Consider the following 19,449-nt stretch of genomic DNA (forward strand, 5'->3'; position numbering starts at 1 on the left):
AAATATTTAAGCTCTTCTTATAATATTTATTTCATATTTGATATTTTGTAAATTAAATTGTAACATTTTAATTTGTTTTGTTCACAACCCTGTCTGTTCACAGCTGTGACTGTTTTAATTTCACAAAATTGTTAGAAAACACATTCTCCTGCACACCCACACACATACAGTTTAAGTTGCTCTACAGACTTTAACTGAACCTCTGATTCTCTTTCCAGATTTCCAGTTTGTTTGGAGTCTGGAGGTATGTAGCACATTGATTTATTTCCATTTTATTAGTATTTAGTATTACTTTTTTTTTATATTTTATTATCGTTACTATTTTAAGAATAGTTTAATCACACTATATATTTATTTATTGTTGTTGTAGTCTTATTGCATTTAAGCATTGTTTAATTCAGTTATATGACAGTTATATTGGTTAGAATTTAGGTTGATAAGTATGTACAGTATTGACAGGACTGAATGTCATTGATATGATGTCTGTATGTTGATGTGTGTTGTTCTAATGACATGGTAGCACAGTGCTTGAAGCTGCTGCCTTATAGAAAGAAACTGGGTTCTAGTCCTGGCCTGGTTTCTTTCTATATGGAGTTTGCGTGCGCTGCGCTGTGTTCATGTGGGTTTTTCTCCGGGTACTCCGGTTTCCCACACACTTCCAAAAATGTTTCTAATATCAAATTATTTTTAAAATTATAATTTTGGCTTGGAAATCTTATTCTTCTGTTTCTTATTATTATTATTATTATTCCAAATTTTTATTTCTCACTGCAACCAGTCTACAGTTTTCATCGCACATCCACGAAACGTTACGTTGATGTTAGCATGCTAGCATGTTCCAAGCATCACCATATTTCAAGTGACTCATTATGGCCATGCCCTCTTGGCATTTTTTATATACTAACATGATCATTTTTAAACATGCCCCAAACATCACCAAATTTTATGTGACACATTGTGGCCACACCCCGTTAGCTTGCTAACATGCACATTTTTTAACATGCTCCAAACGTCACCAATTTGCAGTTGACATCATGCCCATGACCCATTTTTTTTATATATATATATATATTTTACCAATTCCACAAAATAAACTAATTCAACAATGATTTCACTCTTCCTCTTCATCCTTTCATCCTCTTTTACTTTTTACTTTGTCTTTTCACCTTTCATTGTTTTCCAAGCCAAAATCGAAGTTTGTTCATGAACTTCCTTTTGTTGTTTGAAATCTGTCACTTGTAAGTAGTTTAATTTGGCAGTTAAATTTAGTCAAGCCACTGGTTGTTATGTGAACCAGTATGAATTGGCAAACCAACCCCAAACCCTGGTGGTGTATGGTAACACATTCACCTTCTTGGTGAACGTACCAGGTTCAAATCCTGGCCAGGGTGTACTGGTTTGCCCTCAACATAGTTGAAACAGGTGAAAGTCGTACAGTTGAATTTTTATTTAAGGTAAACTACTGAAGAACTTGCTTTTAAAAATTCTTTTGTATTATTGCAGTTTTTTGTATTATTGGTCTTCGTCTTTGTCTTCCACCGCTTATCCGGGTCGCGGGGGCAGCATCCCAAGTAGGGAATCCCAGACAGCCCTCTCCCCAACCACCTCCACCAGCTCCTCTGGCAGGACCTGAAGAAGGTCCAGTCCACAGCTGGATGAGTCCATGTATCCAGTTCGGGCGGGGCCCAACCGGGACCCATGGGCGGAAGCCCGGCCACCAGGCACTCGCTCACAGGCCCCAAGCCCAGGCCTGGCTCTAGGGTGGGATCCCGGTAACACTCTGGGCCGGGTACACTGACTCTTTGTTGTTCCTTCCATGAAAGATCTTCTGAACCCTTCTCACCCTTTACCTAAGACCAATTTGTCATGGGAGACCCTACCAGGGGCACCAAGTGCCCCAGACAACATAACTCCTAGGATCATTAGGCTCTCAAACTCCACCATGATAAGGTGACGGTTCGAGGAGGAGTGTATTATTGGTTCAACACATAAATCAAGCATTTCATTTACATTTAATTTCCAAGCAATTCACTGCATATCATACTATGTATGACTGTGTACATGACAAATAAAATTTGAATTAAAATTAGAAAAATTTGATTTAATTCCTGTGAGTAGCTTGTACAACCTCTAGAATAAATGTCAGTATCCGGTCCGGAAGGGGCTAGAACCGGATTCTGGGTTCAGAACAGATTTTTGTGTTTGTCCCTGTGTTATTAACAGGTATGGCCTGCATGTTGGTATGCAGCCAAAAAAAAATCTAATCAACTTTAGTTGCACCAAACTGGTCATTAGGTGCATCAACTAGTCATTATATTTCTACTTTAGTTATATGTCAGTCACTAACAAAATGGCTCTTGAAGCTGGCTCTTTGAAGTGAATGATTGGAGCCAACTCCTGCCAGTGAGTTAGAGTTACTAACTCTAACGTTTTTTTTCTGTTTTTTTTTTTAGAATGGTCTGGCTGAAGATCCACTGTGGTGCTGGATGTTTACTTTGATGTCAGATTTCCTTCTGTTTATTTAATATGGTGACAATGTTCGCTGCTTTAAAACATTTTAATATCATTAATTACGTTAAATTCAGTTTTAATAAATGGAAATTGAAATTTCTTTTTGCATATGCTGAACACGATGTCATCTTTTAATAAATCTGATGTTTATTTGTGCCAAATGTGTTGCTACATTTATAGGCGTTACTGGCATCGTTGAAGTGGGGAGATTAATCTCACCTTTATTTTACAAACACGTGAATACACACCACACCCAACGGCATTTGCAATCCAGCAGGAAATTTCAGTGAGGAAATGTGAAATGTCGGAGTGATGAGAAGACAGTCTGCAGGGGGCGAAAAGTTTGGACACACCTTCTCATTCAATGTGTTTTCTTTATTTTCATGACCATTTACATTGGTAGATTCTCACTGAAGGTATCAAAACTTTGAATGAATTCATGTGGAGTTATGTACTTAACAAAAATAAATAAATAACTAAAAACATGTTTTATATTCTATTTTTTTCAAAATAGCCACCCTTTGCTCTGATTACTGCTTTGCACACTCTTGGCATTCTCTCGATGAGCTTCAAGAGGTCGTCACCTGAAATGCTTTTCCAGCAGTTTTGAGTTCCCAGAGGTTTTTAGCACTTGTTGGCCCGTTTGCCTTCATGCTAAACATCTCAGGGGTGACTGTGGAGGCCAGGCCTGCACTTTTTGTTAATACAGGCCTGTATTGTATGATTACAGGCATTATGTGATTATATTGTTTATAACACATTTATCATTATCTGCTTACCTTTATGCATTTATACAGTTCGGGTGTTTTTCTGATCATATGGGTTTAATTTCAAACAGTCTGACCACTATATAGTTTGGTTTCAGCACTATTTATATAATAGATATTGTGGTGGTGGAGGCCGGCCATGAGTTGGGACCAGCATGCCTTGCGGGCGCCGACAGGACGGGTGCAGCCGGGGACTGTAAATAGTTAACCATGTTATGGGTAAAGCCACCTACTGGCTTCTGTTCAATAAAAAGCGTTATTCCGAAACCCTCATGATGGAGCCGACTTCTCCTTTCCTGGCTCGTCACATTGGTGTCAGAAGTGGGATCGCCAGCCATGCCACTGAAGGAAATGGAAGAAGTCCAGATCGGGTTAGACCAGGATGCCGAGCTTTATGCCCTACCTGGTCGGCCCGATGGGGCGTCCTCGAGTGGGAGGCACTCAAAGTTCTGCTCGACCTACCGGAGTGGGCGCAGCGCGACTACTCCTGCCTCAATGCACTGGAGCGGCGTTTTGGACAACCCGGTAGGCCCAGCCGCGCCTGCTGGGTGGACAACGACGTGAGACACAGGATGAGGGGATGGTACGAGCTTCTGCACAGGTGGGACGCCACCCCTGACTGGGGCGGGACCCTTGCTATCGCTGTGGTGAGGAAGGGCACACTCTGGATGCAGTGGATGAGCTACAGCAGCGGAGCAGCACGCACCTCATGCCCGAACAGCGGCAGCAGCTGCAGGACCTGCTGACACCAAACATACACCTTTTTGCGGCATGTGACGAGTATTGTGGTCGCACCAAATGGGTTCAGCACCCTATCAGATGCCGTTGGCCAAGCGTCGGAGCAGAAAATTCATGAGCTGGCGGCAGCCGTTGTTATCCAACCATTGGACAGCCCATGGGCGGCGCCCGCGGACCTCGTGAAAAAGAAGGACAACTCCTGGCGGTTCTGCGTGGATTACCACCGCCTCAATGCGGTGACGCACAAAGACTCCTACTAACTCCCGCGCATAGATGACACCCTGGACTATGTGACCAGATCACGGTGGTTCGGCTCCCTCGACCTGCAGAGTGGATACTGGCAGGTAGAGCTGACCCCGGAGGCCCAACCGAAAATGGCTTTCACGGTAGGCCAGGGACTGTGGGAGTTCACAGTGATGCTGTTCGGGTTGTGCAACATTCGAGCAGGTGATGGAGCACATGCTAGCGGACATCCCTCGGAATAAATGTAGTGTCTCCTTGGACGACATATTAGTGCATGCTCCCACCTTCGAGGAGGCTGAAGGAAGTGTTCAATCCCGCGGTTCAATCCCGCGAAATGCTCCCTCCTACGGACACAAACTGAATTCTTGGGCCATGTAGTGAGTGGAGAGGGGGTAATGACGGAGCCAGCCAAGGCGGCCGCCGTACGAGACAGGCCGACCCCGGACAACGTGGCCGAGCTGCGCAGTTTTTTGGGTCTCGTGTCGTACTACCAGCAGTTTATTAAAGACTTTAAAGACATTAAAGAGCAGAAACTGGACTGGTGCGCCAAGACCAAGGTGCTGCACTCCCAGTTCGAGTCCCTAGAGATCCAAAATAGATTATTATTTCAACGTTGAACCAATGAATTACCGGGCCATTGGTGGTGCCCCAAGGTCTCAGAACGACTCGTGCTCAAAATGATACATGGGCACACTGGGGCTGTGCATTTTGGCGTGGCCAAGATGGTGAGGAGGCTACGAGACCGTTTTTATTGGCCAGGCTGCCGGCGGGACACTGAACTATTTGTACACACATGTAATGCCTGTAAGGGACCAAGTGGGTGCTCGCACGCCCCTATGCAGTCCTACATCATGGGCATGCCCATGGAACGAGTGGGGGAGGACATCTTAGGGCCATTTTCTACAGACTGATGCCGGAAACCGCTACATTCTTGTCACCATGGATTAGTTTACAAAGTGGCCAGAAGCGTATGTGGTCCCGGATCAGAGCACACTGGGCCACTTCACGACAACACCAGGGGGCAGCTACACTGAAGCAAAAAGAGCTTACGACTCGCAGAGCTGCGGCAGGGACTTTGTACCTGGTGATCAGGTTTGGGTTTACAGCCCCTCCTGGAAAAAGGGGCAGACGCCAAAATTGGCCAGTCACTGGCGAGGGTCAGGACAGGTGCTGCAAAAGATCTCAGACGTTGTGTACCGGGTGAGTCAGCCCGGACACGAGAAAAGCTGTGGTCCTACATCAGGATCGGATGGCCCCTTACCACCCTCATGTAGAACGGACTGAGAGCACTCCATCCCCTGACCTCACCCCATGCATAGAGAACCAAGGCGAGGCCCCGCAGCAGGACCTGAGTGCGACTGGAGTGCAGCGTGCGGAAGAGAAACATGAGAAATATTTTTTCATTTCATAAAACTTTGCTCATTCCCCAAATTATGTTGTAATCAAACTCTTCTTTCTTGCTTTAATGATTCTATGTAACTTTACATTCAACCCTTTCTACATTTAATCGAGTGCTGGTACATGTATGAATACAGCTCTCATCTCTTCTTCTCCAAAACCATGCACATGTACAACTGCACATGTTATGAACTAACCCACTAACCCAAGTTTAAATTTACAGTTAGGGATATTTTTTGTTAAATAGTAAGTAAGTCTTTAGAATATGGCTTACATTAGAGAAAAGCACTATTAAGGAGTGAGAGTAGGTACTCATAGGTTTCTAGCACACCCTCTCCTGAGAGACATAGAGGAAACCTTTCCTCCAATGACGTTCTAAAAATATAAAAACATAGCCAGTCTTTCAAATATTACACACGCAGAGCAAACAGAGAAAACTCAAGCAAATGAGCCTCTGCTCCCTTTTATATGTTATAATGTGGTCAGTGAGAGCATCACAGTCCTGTATCCTACAGGTTCTTACCGATTCAGCCTCCTTGCTTATGATCATCCAAACGTCTACCTCTGATCAAACACTGTTAGATAATACAGAAAGCAAATTTAAAAAGACACATCTCAGTATTAACTACTCTGCCTTTAATACATACTTTTCCATACCGGTGTTCATCAGGGTGAGGCACCACCATCTCCTCATCTTTGGCATGTCAAGGTACACATAAAAGACAACAAATTCAAGATAATTGTCTTCATACATAAGAATGTGTAAAATTTTAGAGCATTGCAGAGCACATCTCTGTACATACAGCACTGAAGTGGAATAGCTCACACAAAAAAATAATAAGAGAGGAGAGGGAGGTTGCAGGCAAAACCTTAGTTATTACAAAAAATTATTTAAAATTATCAGTGAAATGAATTACTGACATACAAAATGTACATTATATCAAATGTTCAATTAATGTTGTATAACATGGTACATAATAAGTAATTACCTGTGCAGAATCATTTTTTAAAAAGTGCACAAGGCATGTCATTACTCCAAAGAAGGTGTTATACTTGATCTATACTTGATACTTGTCTTGTTGGTGTGAATTAGATGAAGCATATTAGTCATCCCTGTCTGCTATAAATTTAGCTGATTTAATCAAAAGCAGTGATGTTAAGAGTTTTTGGTATGACAAAGTGCTGGAACCATTGATTGATGACATATTGGAGAGACATGGACTTTCCATTGAAAAACCTAAAGATTGTGAAGCGCACCATTTATTGAATTGTTGCTGACAATCTTAGTGCTCACAGTATTGCCGGATTTGTGGAACATTTCTCTGGAAAATATGCCTGCAGATTTTATACAGCAGAGAAAGAAGAATACCAGACCAAGAAATTAGAGCTGAAACATTCTGCATCAGAACTGAAGAACAACATTCTGCTCATCTTAAGTTTACAAAAGACAGTGACTTGCCTCACCATTGAAAGGGGTGTGAAGGGGGGATGTGTTTTCAGAAAAATGATCACTTCAAAGTTTACACAGGATTCCCGGCTGATAATCTCTTTGAGTCACTTTTGAGATAGCTTTGTGCTTGAGAGTCTTTTCATATTTCACTTTGGAACAAAATGACAAGACAAATTGTCCACATACTGTTGCGCTCACATTTTCTGCAAGAAGAACAGTAGGGGGTAATGCCCATGAAAATTGGAGCCTTTTTTGATTGGAGACAAAGTGCCTGCTAATGAACCTGCATGGCAAGAGAGATCTTGTTGTCACTCCTTCACACACCAAAGCTTCTATAGCATATCTGGCCTTCAAGATATCTGAACATAAAATCAGATTTCAAGAGTTTTTTCCTGAGACTAAACTTTTGCCCAAACACCAATACTTGGACCATTACCCTGACCTAATTTAGAAATGTGGCCCTCTGGTTGCTCTGTGGACAATGCGATTCGAAGCTAAGCATGGCTTCTTTAAAAATAGCTGTGCATCACACCAAATACTTCAAGAATGTGCTCGTATCGTTGGCACAAAGACATCAGTTTCATGTGGCATATCATCAAGAGCAGCTTACACCAAGATTGGAAGTATCACGTGTTTCTAATCTTCCCATTGATGTTCTTAATGAAGACATATCACTCACTGTACAATGGAAACACGCAAACCTGGAGGTGAAAGTGAAAGTGAAGTGAATGTCACTTGTGATACACAGCAGTGCAGCACATGGTGCACACAATGAAATTTGTCCTCTGCATTTAACCCATCAACCTGAGTGAGCAGTGGGCAGACATGACAGTCGCCTGGGGAGCAGTGTGTGGGGACGGTGCTTTGCTCAGTGGCACCTCAGTGGCACCTTGGCGGATCAGGATTAGAACCGGAAACCTTCCGATTACAGGGCCGCTTCCTTAAAGGCCAGGCCACTGCTGCCCCGCCAGGCCACCACTGTCATGTGTGATTGGCCAAGAAAGTAACATTTAAAGGCTTCACATACAGATATGGTATATGGTAATTGCTCATGGAGAATGTTCAGGACTTCCAGAGTTTGCCAAATTTGTGCAAATTATTGTGTTGCAGGACAAACCACTGCTCATTGTCAGAGAAGACTTGATGCATGGTGTGGGGCAGTGGTGGCCTAGCAGGTAGGGAAGTGGCCCCATAATCAGAAGGTTGCCGGTTTGAATCATGGCCTGTCAAAGTGCCACTGAGGTGAGCAAAGCACTGTCCCCACTGCTCACTAAGGGTGATGGTTAAAAGCAGAGGACAATCCGCCAGAACTGAAAGGTGTAATGGAAAATTTTATGGGATTTTATTAGAGTATAACAACAAATTGCATTTTTTTTCTGTGCTTTTTCAATGCACGTACAAAGGTGTATTTTGATTTAGGATTTGCAGGAATCCGTTTGTGCTTTTGGAAGGACAGCTTAATCTTCTGCTTTAGTAAAAAACAGAATGGCAAAACATGCTTATCAGGGTTTTGTCCCAGCTCTGCAAGCTGGCCACAGAAAGAGGGTAGGGGTGATAAATAAATACATGTGTGTACCTTAGTGAGACAGCGTTTTTCTGATGCTCAGCAGAGGCTCTCAATAAACTTTTTTCTCACCGAGTTGGGTTATTGAAATTTTTATTTTCCACAACAAAGGAAATTGCACAGGTTCGCGCACAGCATATTTCTGTGCCTCTCGAGAAAACACTTGATTTTACATGACTTGAAAAGACACACATCTGTCTATATAAGGTCCCACAGTTTACAGTTCATGACAGAGCACAAACCAAGCAAGAAGTTAAAGGAATTGTCTCTAGACTTTGAAGGTCCCAATGAGCACAGTGGCCTTCATCATCCATAAGTGGAAGAAGTTCAAAATCACCAGGACTCTACCCCGCCACCTAAACTAGGCGGCCGAGGAAGAAGGTCATAGTCAGGGAGGTGACTAAGAACCCAATGGTCACTCTGTCAGAGTGGACAGAGGAGAACCTTCTAGAAGGACAACCATTTCTGCATAAATCAACCAATCAGGCCTGTATGGTAGAGTGGCCAGACAGAAAAAAACACTCCTTAGAAAAAAGGCACATGGCAGCCCGCCTGGAATTTGCCAAAAGCCACCTGAAGGACTCTCAACAAATCGGAGAAAGAAAACTTTCTGGTCTTTGGTATGAATGCCAGGCATTGCGTTTGCACTGTATAGGCTATTCTACTTACTACTGCATGCTTTCAGGCTGCAGGCTGTAAAAGTTTAGGCTACAGACACTCAGCATTGAAAAGCTGATGCTAATCATCTGGGCAACATTATCCAACAGCAGTCAAGTTGTCATTTGTGTCAAACTAATTGTACATTTGTTAAAACATTAAAACAAAATATGACTTATTCTTTGCTTGAAGTGATGCTTGAAGCGATAACTCATCTGATACTTGACTGGCACTAGGACCCAGAGGAGACGCCTTGTTTCATGGTGAGGTGCTGCTGTCTGAGAAATATGCCATTTCCTTTCAGTTCAAGCGGATTTTTCACTCAGTAATGGAAGGTTTTAATATGTAGTTAAGTACAATACTTGGGTAAAAATGTAAGTGAGTAAAAGTAAAATGACATATTTTAAAAACAACTTAATAAATAACAACTTATTCAATTACAGTAACGTGAGTAAATGTAATTTTATACTTTCCACCTCTGGGGATTAAGTTCATTTTCAATGCAATTCATCTGATCACTCTTCATAACATTCTGCAGTTTATGCAAATTGCCATAATAAAAGTATAAGCAGCAAACTGATGAAAACCAGTATTTGTGTCATTCTCAAAACTTTTGGCCATGACTGTATATGCCCATTACATTAAACAAGGGTTTGTTAACAAAAAAACACTTCTTTAGCATTTTATTTGCGGCTCGGTCCTAAATACATGTCTGACATTTGTAATAAACCAAAACAATAATAATCACTTCTCAAATTTGCTGATTAACGGTTCTTTAATTCTGTTTTCCACGTTGGGAGGAATACAGAACGTTCATTCATTTAAAAGTAGTGCTACCCCGTTCTAAGATGGCGGCTCTGTTGACACCTACACGCCCACAGACAGCCCTCTTTAACGCGAAATCTAGCGTTTATGTCCATGACAATATTATATACGTCAGATTTTTGTAACAAACCAAAACAATAATAATCACTTCTCAAATTTGCTGATTAATGGTTCTTTAACTCCGTTTTCCACGTTGGGAGGAATACACGGATGTTCATTCATTTAAAAGGACCTCTACCCCGTTCCAAGATGGCGGCTCTGTTGACACGTTCACGCCCACAGACAGCCCTGTTTAACGCGATATCTAGCGTTTATATCCGTGACAAAACTCTGTTGGACTCTTGGCTCTGACCCCCTCCGGTACATTTTAACACTGGAAACGGCGTCTGGAGCTGGTGGATCGGTTGGAGAAGTGGGTGAAGGTTAGTGTTTGCTTTTGGGTACATTAGCAGTTGTGTTCAGTTTCTCTTTGGTGTTCTGCAAATCTTAATTTAAGATGTAAGTCCTCGCCAGCCCTGAAGTGGCTTATGTGGCAGATTGCAGTAAAGAAAAATACACATTATAAATCATTTGATTGTTGATATCTTGGTAAAATGGTTAATCTTCCTGGTTAATTTCATTGTGAAAGTTTACATAAAACATTTAGCTTTGATTTATGGCATGCATTCACTGTCACATTTATTTCAGCCTCGAGTTATTTATATGTTCATGAATGTAGAGTGGCACCATGTGTAGTCGCCTCCAGCGCATCACAAAGATTTGCAGAGTTTCATGCTCCCTGAACCATTCTTTCACAGATAAATCCTGGCATTTCCTTCTTGGAATACAGAAAAGAAACCCATTGAAATGAAAGGTTGTTAAATATATATTCATTCAATTTCCAGACCCATAATACTGCCTCCACAGGCCTGTACAGTAGGGACTGTTATGCACAAAACACTCTGCAACAAAGTTTAGACTCATCAGACCACACCTTTTCCATTGTTCAAAAGTCCAAACTTTATTTTATTGCCTTCACTTAAAAGGGGGTTTCTTACAGCTACACAGCTGCTTAGACACAGTCCTGCAATCTTCTGTCGAGATGTCCCTTTTCTTGGATTTGACTTCCAAGGTCAATGATCATGGTCCACTGAGATAAGGGGTTCCCCACAGTTCTTTCAGATTTTAATAACCCTAACCATATTTTTATCTCCTTAGTTGCTTTATTTGCTTATTTAAATCCAGGCAGCATATTATATGCTATGTTTTATAAGTTGAAGTTGAAACTTTATTGTCATTACATAGTGAAACGGAATAACGTTTCTCTGGAACCTGGTGATACATTTTTAACCTGGTGTAAAATTTAAACAACGTCACATACTGACACAAAGTCCACATGTGCGACAAAGACAAACTGGGCTGCATAAAGTGCAAACAGGGGACACAGGCCGTGCAAGAGTAGCATTTAACCAAAAATATGTAGACAGCGCAAAACTAGTGAAATGAATTATAAATGTGCAAAGTAAAAATAGTTCAAGTACTGCTGTGCAAAATGGAATAGTGCATTCAAGGGTGGTAGTAGCCTAGTGGGTAACACACTCGCCTATGAACCAGAAGACCCGGGTTCAAATCCCGCTTACTACCATTGTGTCCCTGAGCAAGACACTTAACCCTAAGTTGCTCCGAGGGGGGACTGTCCCTGTAAATACTGTCGCTCTGGATAAGGGCGTCTGATAAATGCCATAAATGTCATAGATAATATTGCGGACAGTTAATATTACTCAATATAACAGAGGTTGTGTGTGTAACGTCCTGGTCTAGGTCAGGAACGTGAACAATTAGAAAGAGAACAATTTGAAAAATCACAGGGTAACTACTGTGAGCAGGGCATCTGTCTGCTGTATTTCCCCTCTCTCCTCTTTCCTCTCCTCGCAGGAGACCCACGCCATCTTTAACAGCCTCACTCCGATGGGAGCAAATCAGAGTCAGGTATGGGAGGAGTTCCATAAATTACAGGCTCCTCCTACAAACAAGTCAGTGAAAACAGACCACACATCACATGACCACGGGATGGAACAGTGTGTCAGTCCAGAGTTGGAAAGTCCCTGAGTGTTCAGGTGTCTGATGGCCTGTGGGATGAAGCTGTTCCAGAGTCTGGCAGTGAGGGCCCGAATGCTTTGGTACCTTTTTCCAGATGGTAGGAGGGTGAAGAGTGCATGTGAGGGGTGTGTAGAGTCTTTCCCAATGCTGGTGGCTTTCCTGATGCAGCGTGTGTGGTAAATGCCCTTAATGGAGGGAACAGAGACTCTGATGATCTTCTCAGCTGTCCTCACTACCTGCTGTAGGGTCTCATTGCTGTAATGGTTTCATTTTGCTTGTCTACATTTATGAATGAATGAATGAATGAATGAATGAATGAATGATAAATTACTCAGGTTTCTAGTATTTATATATACATTTATTTATAGTGCAAGTTTATTACAGGACCGTTTGCAAAAACACTGAATATGCAATAGTGTATGAAATGAGAGACCCCTTGAGATACTGAGCAACTTTTTCTGTATGAAACATTTTATGAATTGCATGACATCTCAGTGGAGCTGTGACCATATTCCAGTTCTTACTGTATGCAGTTCTCCAAGGGTCTGCTAGTAAAATTACTCACAGCAAGGAGAGCTTCCTATAGCATGAGGGTGAGGTTAGAGTGGCAGAGAAAGTGGAGCAATGGCTTTTTCATCAGTGCCTGGAGTGAATGAAGTGTAATGACCCACTGATTGAGTTTGTCTGTGTTGTTTTTGACTAGCTACGTTACTGTCCGTGGAAGTTCTCCATTTGCAAAATTACTGAGGAACAGAGGCACCCTGCACTTTTCAACCCTTTACCCAAAGCACGGTAAATATATTTCTGTCACGTTGGGCTGGACATGGCGATGAAGGAGGACTCATACGCACAACTTCACACGACAGGGGTTTAATACAAACTGCACACGACAAGGGAACATTAACACGTAATGACCCAACACGAACAGGATAGTTTTATACAATTATATAAATATACACCAGGTGAACACGATCAGAGAACATTACACGAGACGAACATGAAACTCTGGGCCGCTTTTCAGGAGTCAAGAACTGTGGTACTCTTCTAGTGGTATGCTGGGAGACACCTGATATGTGTTTAAATGTGTGCTTTGTCATCCACTATGAATATTAGTCAATGATAAATATTCAAATTAGTAAAATGGCCTCCTGTAGTGATTATATATGGACACATTTTCCAATAGAAGAGCAGATGGCGAAAAAGCTGATATTGGACGTGGACTGCGGGGTAGATGATGCCCAGGCTATCATGATGGCATTGGCTGTTCCAGATGTACAAATCCTGGGCATAACCTGCGTGCAAGGAAACACCTCAGTGGACAACATCTGCAAAAATACACTGCGGGTCCTCAAAGTCTGCCAGCGTATGGAGGTACATCACACTCTGTCGTTCATTCACGAAAAAAAGTACATTTATACAGACAATTGTACATGAAACATGTGTGTTGGTTTAGATATCAGTGTTCCGTGGAGCTTCTGAGCCTCTCCTGGGTGGTAGCCTGTCTTCAGAAGGTTTTCATGGAAAAGATGGCTTGGGGGACGCCCCTGATCCCATGGCACCGGGCCTGGAACTGGTACAGAAGGAGGGAGCTGTGGCAGCCATGACCAGGATTGTCAGTGAGCACCCAGGAGAGGTAACAGGACCAACAAAATGCTGTTATCTGAGGTTTCCTCATCAAGGGCATGTAGAATGTGTATTTTTTTGCTTGCTTGCTTTAGGTATCCCTTGTAGCTACAGGTCCTCTAACAAACCTGGCTTTGGCAGCGAGGATAGACCCCACGTTCCCTCAGAAGCTTAAAGGCCTGTACATCATGGGAGGCAACACTGAGTGTGAGTGTGTTTGTCCTCTTATGGGAACTGTAATGCAATCACACTTTTTCTTTAATAAATCATTGAATAATTGCCTGTGCGCTTGCAGCACGAGGGAACACTACAGTGTGTGCAGAGTTCAACTTCGCCTCTGATCCTGAGGCCGCTTATATTGTGCTGAACAGCTATAAGTGTCCTACCTACATTGCCACATGGGAGTTTACCTGCCGCAACAAGTTACCATGGGTACGTATTTATTTTCCAGTTTCATACTTATAGCTATTGCTATAATCAGTCAAGAAAATAAAACCTTTTGAAGATCTGTGACAAAAGGTGAAAAACTCTCCCAACTGGCTGAATTCAGGTAGCAACATTCATTGTTGTTCAATGTTCTATTCCCCATTTACAGGGCTTCTGTGATGGCTGGCTATCTCAAGACTCTGAGAAGGCTCGTTTTATGAAAAAAATCTTCAAGCACTCCATGGACGTTTCTTACAATGAGCGATATCAGAAGGAGATGGTGGATGGTATGGGCTTCATGTCCTGTGACTCCTATGCTGTGGCCGCAGCCATTGATGAGTCATTTATGACAGAAAGTGACCACATAGCTGTTACCGTGGAGCTTACAGGGACACACACCCGTGGAATGATGGTTCTGGACACGCTTGATGTCCTCCAAAATAAACACAAAGTTCATATCATGAAGAAAGTAGACCTGGAGATGTTTAAGAGGATGTTGATGAATGCTCTTAAGTAACCAAAGAGTCAAGGAACTGATTTAGTCCCTTAGTTCATTTTTACTAATAAAAATAATAGTTTGATGAACTTGTGTATTTCAGTCATTGTTGATTAAACGTTGTCTATGAATAATGGTGTAATCAATTACTTGAATGCATTTTTATGTATACAATTTTAATGTATTACACGAATTATGAGCATGGCCCTTAGTGCATACATTTCCCACAAGGCAATGGGACTAGACGTGAGCGCTTCCGGTGTGGACGTGTTCACTTCGAGACAGGAAGTTTTCTCTTGTGTTGTCAGTAACTGGAAGCGGAGCTGCTTAGTACGGCCACGTTTGGGTGGGGGGCTGGTTTCGCAGGTGAGTTCGTGTGCTGGATTTCTAATGTTTTCATGTGTTGTCTGTCAAAAATGCCAGCGTGTCGGCGCTGAAACGACCATTCAAATCATGTCAACAGTGCTGCACATTAGCATTAGCATCTAGGCTGCCTCGACCTGGGAGTGTTTCTATAAATGATCAAAATTATGGCCACTCTCTACAACACCGGGTATTAGGTAATAATGTCGTCTAATGATAAATTCTTTAGCTGACAAAATTTTCTTTTCTTCCTACTCCTTGTATTATTTTACTCATGTTAGATAGTGTCTTGGGTTCCTACTCTGATTAGCTGCTGATCAGCTTTAAACCACTGGTTCAGGTTCATCACATAATTATTGTTAATTCAGTGTCATTACTACTGTATTTTTCTAATTAGTCTATACACTGTATGTATATTGAAGTTGTATGCATGTCCCATAACTGGAGGGATGTAATATTACGTAGAAACCCAGTTACTACCCTGTATTAATACCACACAGCATTGATTACAGTTATTAAACCGTAAGTAAGCATGTGTATATGGGAAATAAGTTCATTCTTTCATGGATTTTGGTTCAAGTTAAAGCCTGGTAGTTTGGATTGAATCATTTGAATGTATTCAGTGTGTCTGTTCTGCAGTGAATCTGTTGTGTAGCGTCCTCGTATCATATCAGATTTCTCACGCTCACTTTCACCCCCCGTCCCTCGTCACCCAGCACCATGTTGCCCACCACCTCCTACAATCCACTGAGCCAAGGCAACGGGGCCCTGAACAGCCGCGACGCCGCTCGCCACACAGCCGGCGCCAAGCGCTACAAGTACCTGCGGCGGCTGCTGCACATCAAGCAGATGGACTTCGAGTTCGCCGTGTGGCAGATGCTCTACCTGTTCACCTCGCCCCAGAGGGTCTATCGCAACTTCCACTACCGCAAGCAGACCAAGGACCAGTGGGCTCGGGACGACCCTGCTTTTCTGGTTTTGCTCAGTGTCTGGCTGTGTGGTTAGTACACTATGGGTGGGGAAAGAGGGAGATCTTGTGATGAACTCTCTGTGGTGCATGTAAAAACGGCCGTTTGTTATAGTCCACCCTCTCATCATAATTCAATTATTGCTGTTTTTATTATTAGTTATGTAAAAATTATGATATTGCAGGTTAATCCAAAGGGCGATTCTCTGGAAAATGAGAAAAAGATGAAGGTTACCTCTCGCATTGTAAAATCTTTACTAATTTAAATGAAATTCAAAGCGTATTATAATCATAACCCAGACATTCAAAGTTTAGATTATATACGTTATATTGAATAGTGTATCAGGCTTAATAAAAAATATATTCATACAAGGCACCACATTTTAACTCTTAGTTCTGGCTATCATATGTTAAACTTAACAGCACTTGTGTAGCTTTTAAACCAATGACATTGTTGTCTCGTGCAATCACACCATCTTGGTCATTTTAGTTAAGATAAAGTGAAGTGATTGTCATTGTGATAGCACAGCACACACAGTGAAATGTGTCCTCTGCCTTTAACCCATCACCCTTAGTGAGCAGTGTGTGCGAATGGTGCTTTGCTCAATGGTACCTCAGTGGCACCTTGGCGGATCGGGACTCGAACCAGCAACCTTCTGATTAAGGGGGCCACTTCCTTAACCGCTAGGCCACCACTGCCCATATTACATATATTGTATGTTACATATATTGGTGTTGCATAAACATTATTTTATTGAAGTGTTGCACAGTTTTGACATTTGAAATATTTGGTGCTTGTAGAGTTCACAGAATTTTACTGTGGAAGTTGGTTTTAACTGATTCCCGTGCATCACATGGCAAGTTTGTCATAACTTTATATTGAAGTACCCAGTAGTAAAACACTTCTTCATAGTTCTGACCACTAGTTATGGGGATAAAATAACTTGCATTATCAAAATGTCGAGAATTGTCCCAAAGTAAGTGACTGACCCTGTTTCCCTGTTCTGTAGTTTCCACTATGGGCTTTGGTTTTGTGTTGGACATGGACTTTGTGGAGACCTTAAAGCTGCTGCTGTGGGTTGTGTTCATCGACTGCATTGGTGTTGGACTCCTTATATCTACACTTATGTGGTGAGAAGGTTATAACGTGTATCTAATAAGTGCTTCTGTGTGTAGATCTTGTCTTATGTGTGTTTTGGTAAAAATTACAGTTCATTACATTAGTTGATTTTGTCTGACGTTCTCAGTCCATTTCTACTTTAATGAATATTGGATCAGCATCTAGTACTGAGACAGAGTGTAAGAGGATGATCTTCACATTTTCCACTCCAGGGTGGTGACTAATAAATATCTGATGAAACAGCCGAGCCGAGACTACGATGTGGAATGGGGTTATGCTTTTGATGTGCACCTCAATGCCTTCTACCCTCTGCTGGTCATATTGCATTTTCTGCAGCTGTTTTTCATAAACCGTGAGTGCAGAATTTCATGAATGCGTTGATTATATTATATTTATCATGTGGCCATTGTTTAAACAGTACTGTGCAAGTTTTAGGTGGTAGTGAAGCTAATTACAGCTAATTAATTTTTCATCTTCCCAACACTAATAGTTCAGGAAGAACATAAAAATAATAATGATTAAAAACAAAAGTGAATATCTAGAGAACTAGGTGTCGCCCTATAACTATAAACTAACGAAAATTGGATTGCTGCTAGGAGAACAATAGCAGAACAGAGTCTTTTTCCATATACACAATACCATTGTTTCACGAAAGTAAGGAAATTCTGTGTTAAATGTTTTGGGTAAATCAAATGTTGCTCGATGTTTGAGGTTTTTTTTTTTTTTTGACAAAATTGCTTGCAGCGTAGATAAAGAGTCGTTTAGTTTTCACTGGTATTTTGCACAGTAATACACATGGTAGCATCTAGTACTGCGTCATATCACCATGATTATTCATAACATGGATCATATTGCAGATACCCAGCCTCAGCGGGATTTAACTTCCATGCCTTTTGTTTCTGTTCGTCTCTCTCAGATATCGTTGTCATAAACTCAGACTGGTTCCTGGGTTACTTTGTGGGCAACACACTGTGGCTGACTGCCATTGGCTACTACATCTACATCACCTTCTTGGGCTACAGTGGTGAGTCAGATGAAGTCTATAATGGCTAATGTAATGTTTTCTCCGGTTTTTACTGTAACACGCTATATTTATGTGTCAGCGCATAATGTCCATCATGTCCCTTGTCATGTTTTATGTTGTGTGTTATTCCGTTTGCAATATGTCTTTTTGCACACTGTGAATCTCCAAAGCTTCGCAATATCGTCTCTCTGTGTACTTGTATATAGTGAGATGACAATAAAGTGGACTTTGACTTTGATTTCAGTGCCATGTAGATTAGGGACCATGTGACAATGTTTAAAACAATGCAGATAACATATTCCATGCTTTCTAACCCTAAACTTTAGTATATACTTATGTACAAGGTAAGGTAAGATATACAATTTTACAGATATATTTTAATCAGGCCCTGTTAAGAAAATAAAATGTAACGTAATTTACATATAAGTTATAAGTCAGGTTTTATTCATAATATTTAAAGGTTTCAGTGTATTAAATCAGGTTTGCACTATGGCTGTTTGTCTCTGTGAGGACACATGGAAACGGACATTTTCTCAGTATAAGGTGATCTCGAACAGTGCTTGGTTTAATTTTCCTCATCTCTGTCCACAGCTCTACCGTTCCTGAAAAACACAGTGTTACTGCTCTATCCGTTCGCTCTGCTCGTCTTGTTATATGTTCTTTCCATCTCGCTTGGGTGGAACTTCACCAAGGGACTCTGCTGGTTCTACAAGTACAGGGTCCAGTAAGGAGGAAATCATGTGTGGAAGGGTCATGCAGCCCTGAACTGTTTTGGGCTGTGAAAGGACCTCGTCATGGAAACGCTGTGCAAGTCGGGAGACGTACTTTACGTGACTTTCTTTTGCAGAGCGTGCTGTGGATTTTGTATACTTTGTAAATAACATGGAGATTGTAGATTAAAAAAAAGAAATAAATTGTGAGTGCTTTAAATAATATGTTAAATATGCGTGGTGGAGAATAGGAGACCAAAAAAGCATCAGTCAGAATGAATGGTGAGTGGTGCAGATGATTATCAGGTCTGAGGTCTCTTTTTCTGAGTGTACATTCCTGTTTCTCAAAAAATAAAAAAACACCTTCAATAAAGAGGTTTTTACTGTTTTCTACCTCCAGTTTTTTTTGCGTCAGGTAAAGTACAGTAGTGAGGCAATGGGCTATACCACTTGTTAATTCATAGGGAAATTTGAGCGTCTTTATACTC

The 19,449-nt window shown here is 41.7% G+C and overlaps 2 protein-coding genes across 5 annotated transcripts; both read left to right on the forward strand.

Moving 5' to 3' along the window:
• The first annotated feature begins 10,427 nt into the window (after positions 1-10,427).
• Positions 10,428-14,866, forward strand: LOC114765027 (inosine-uridine preferring nucleoside hydrolase-like). 4 transcript variants are annotated; one of them, XM_028955071.1, is made up of 8 exons: positions 10,429-10,575; positions 12,068-12,121; positions 12,936-13,024; positions 13,416-13,603; positions 13,686-13,865; positions 13,951-14,062; positions 14,151-14,287; positions 14,451-14,866. In XM_028955071.1, the coding sequence occupies exons 4-8, from the start codon at positions 13,424-13,426 to the stop codon at positions 14,796-14,798; spliced, it is 957 nt and encodes a 318-aa protein (XP_028810904.1). In that variant the 5' UTR covers positions 10,429-10,575; positions 12,068-12,121; positions 12,936-13,024; positions 13,416-13,423; the 3' UTR covers positions 14,799-14,866. The 4 variants fall into 4 exon arrangements, with proteins under 4 accessions (XP_028810902.1, XP_028810904.1, XP_028810905.1 ...); XM_028955069.1 differs by lacking the exon at positions 12,068-12,121 and having other exon boundaries at positions 10,428-10,575; XM_028955072.1 differs by lacking the exon at positions 10,429-10,575 and having other exon boundaries at positions 11,784-12,121.
• A 161-nt stretch (positions 14,867-15,027) lies between these two features.
• unc50 (unc-50 homolog (C. elegans)) lies at positions 15,028-19,349 on the forward strand. Its single transcript, XM_028955075.1, has 6 exons — positions 15,028-15,143; positions 15,857-16,140; positions 17,118-17,238; positions 17,440-17,579; positions 18,144-18,251; positions 18,843-19,349. Exons 2-6 carry the CDS (start codon positions 15,861-15,863, stop codon positions 18,977-18,979), a joined length of 786 nt encoding a protein of 261 aa, XP_028810908.1. The 5' UTR covers positions 15,028-15,143; positions 15,857-15,860; the 3' UTR covers positions 18,980-19,349.
• Positions 19,350-19,449: the final 100 nt, after the last annotated feature.

The sequence above is a fragment of the Denticeps clupeoides genome, chromosome 15 (genome assembly GCF_900700375.1).
Source record: "Denticeps clupeoides chromosome 15, fDenClu1.1, whole genome shotgun sequence".
In the NCBI taxonomy this organism is placed as follows: Eukaryota; Metazoa; Chordata; class Actinopteri; order Clupeiformes; family Denticipitidae; genus Denticeps; species Denticeps clupeoides.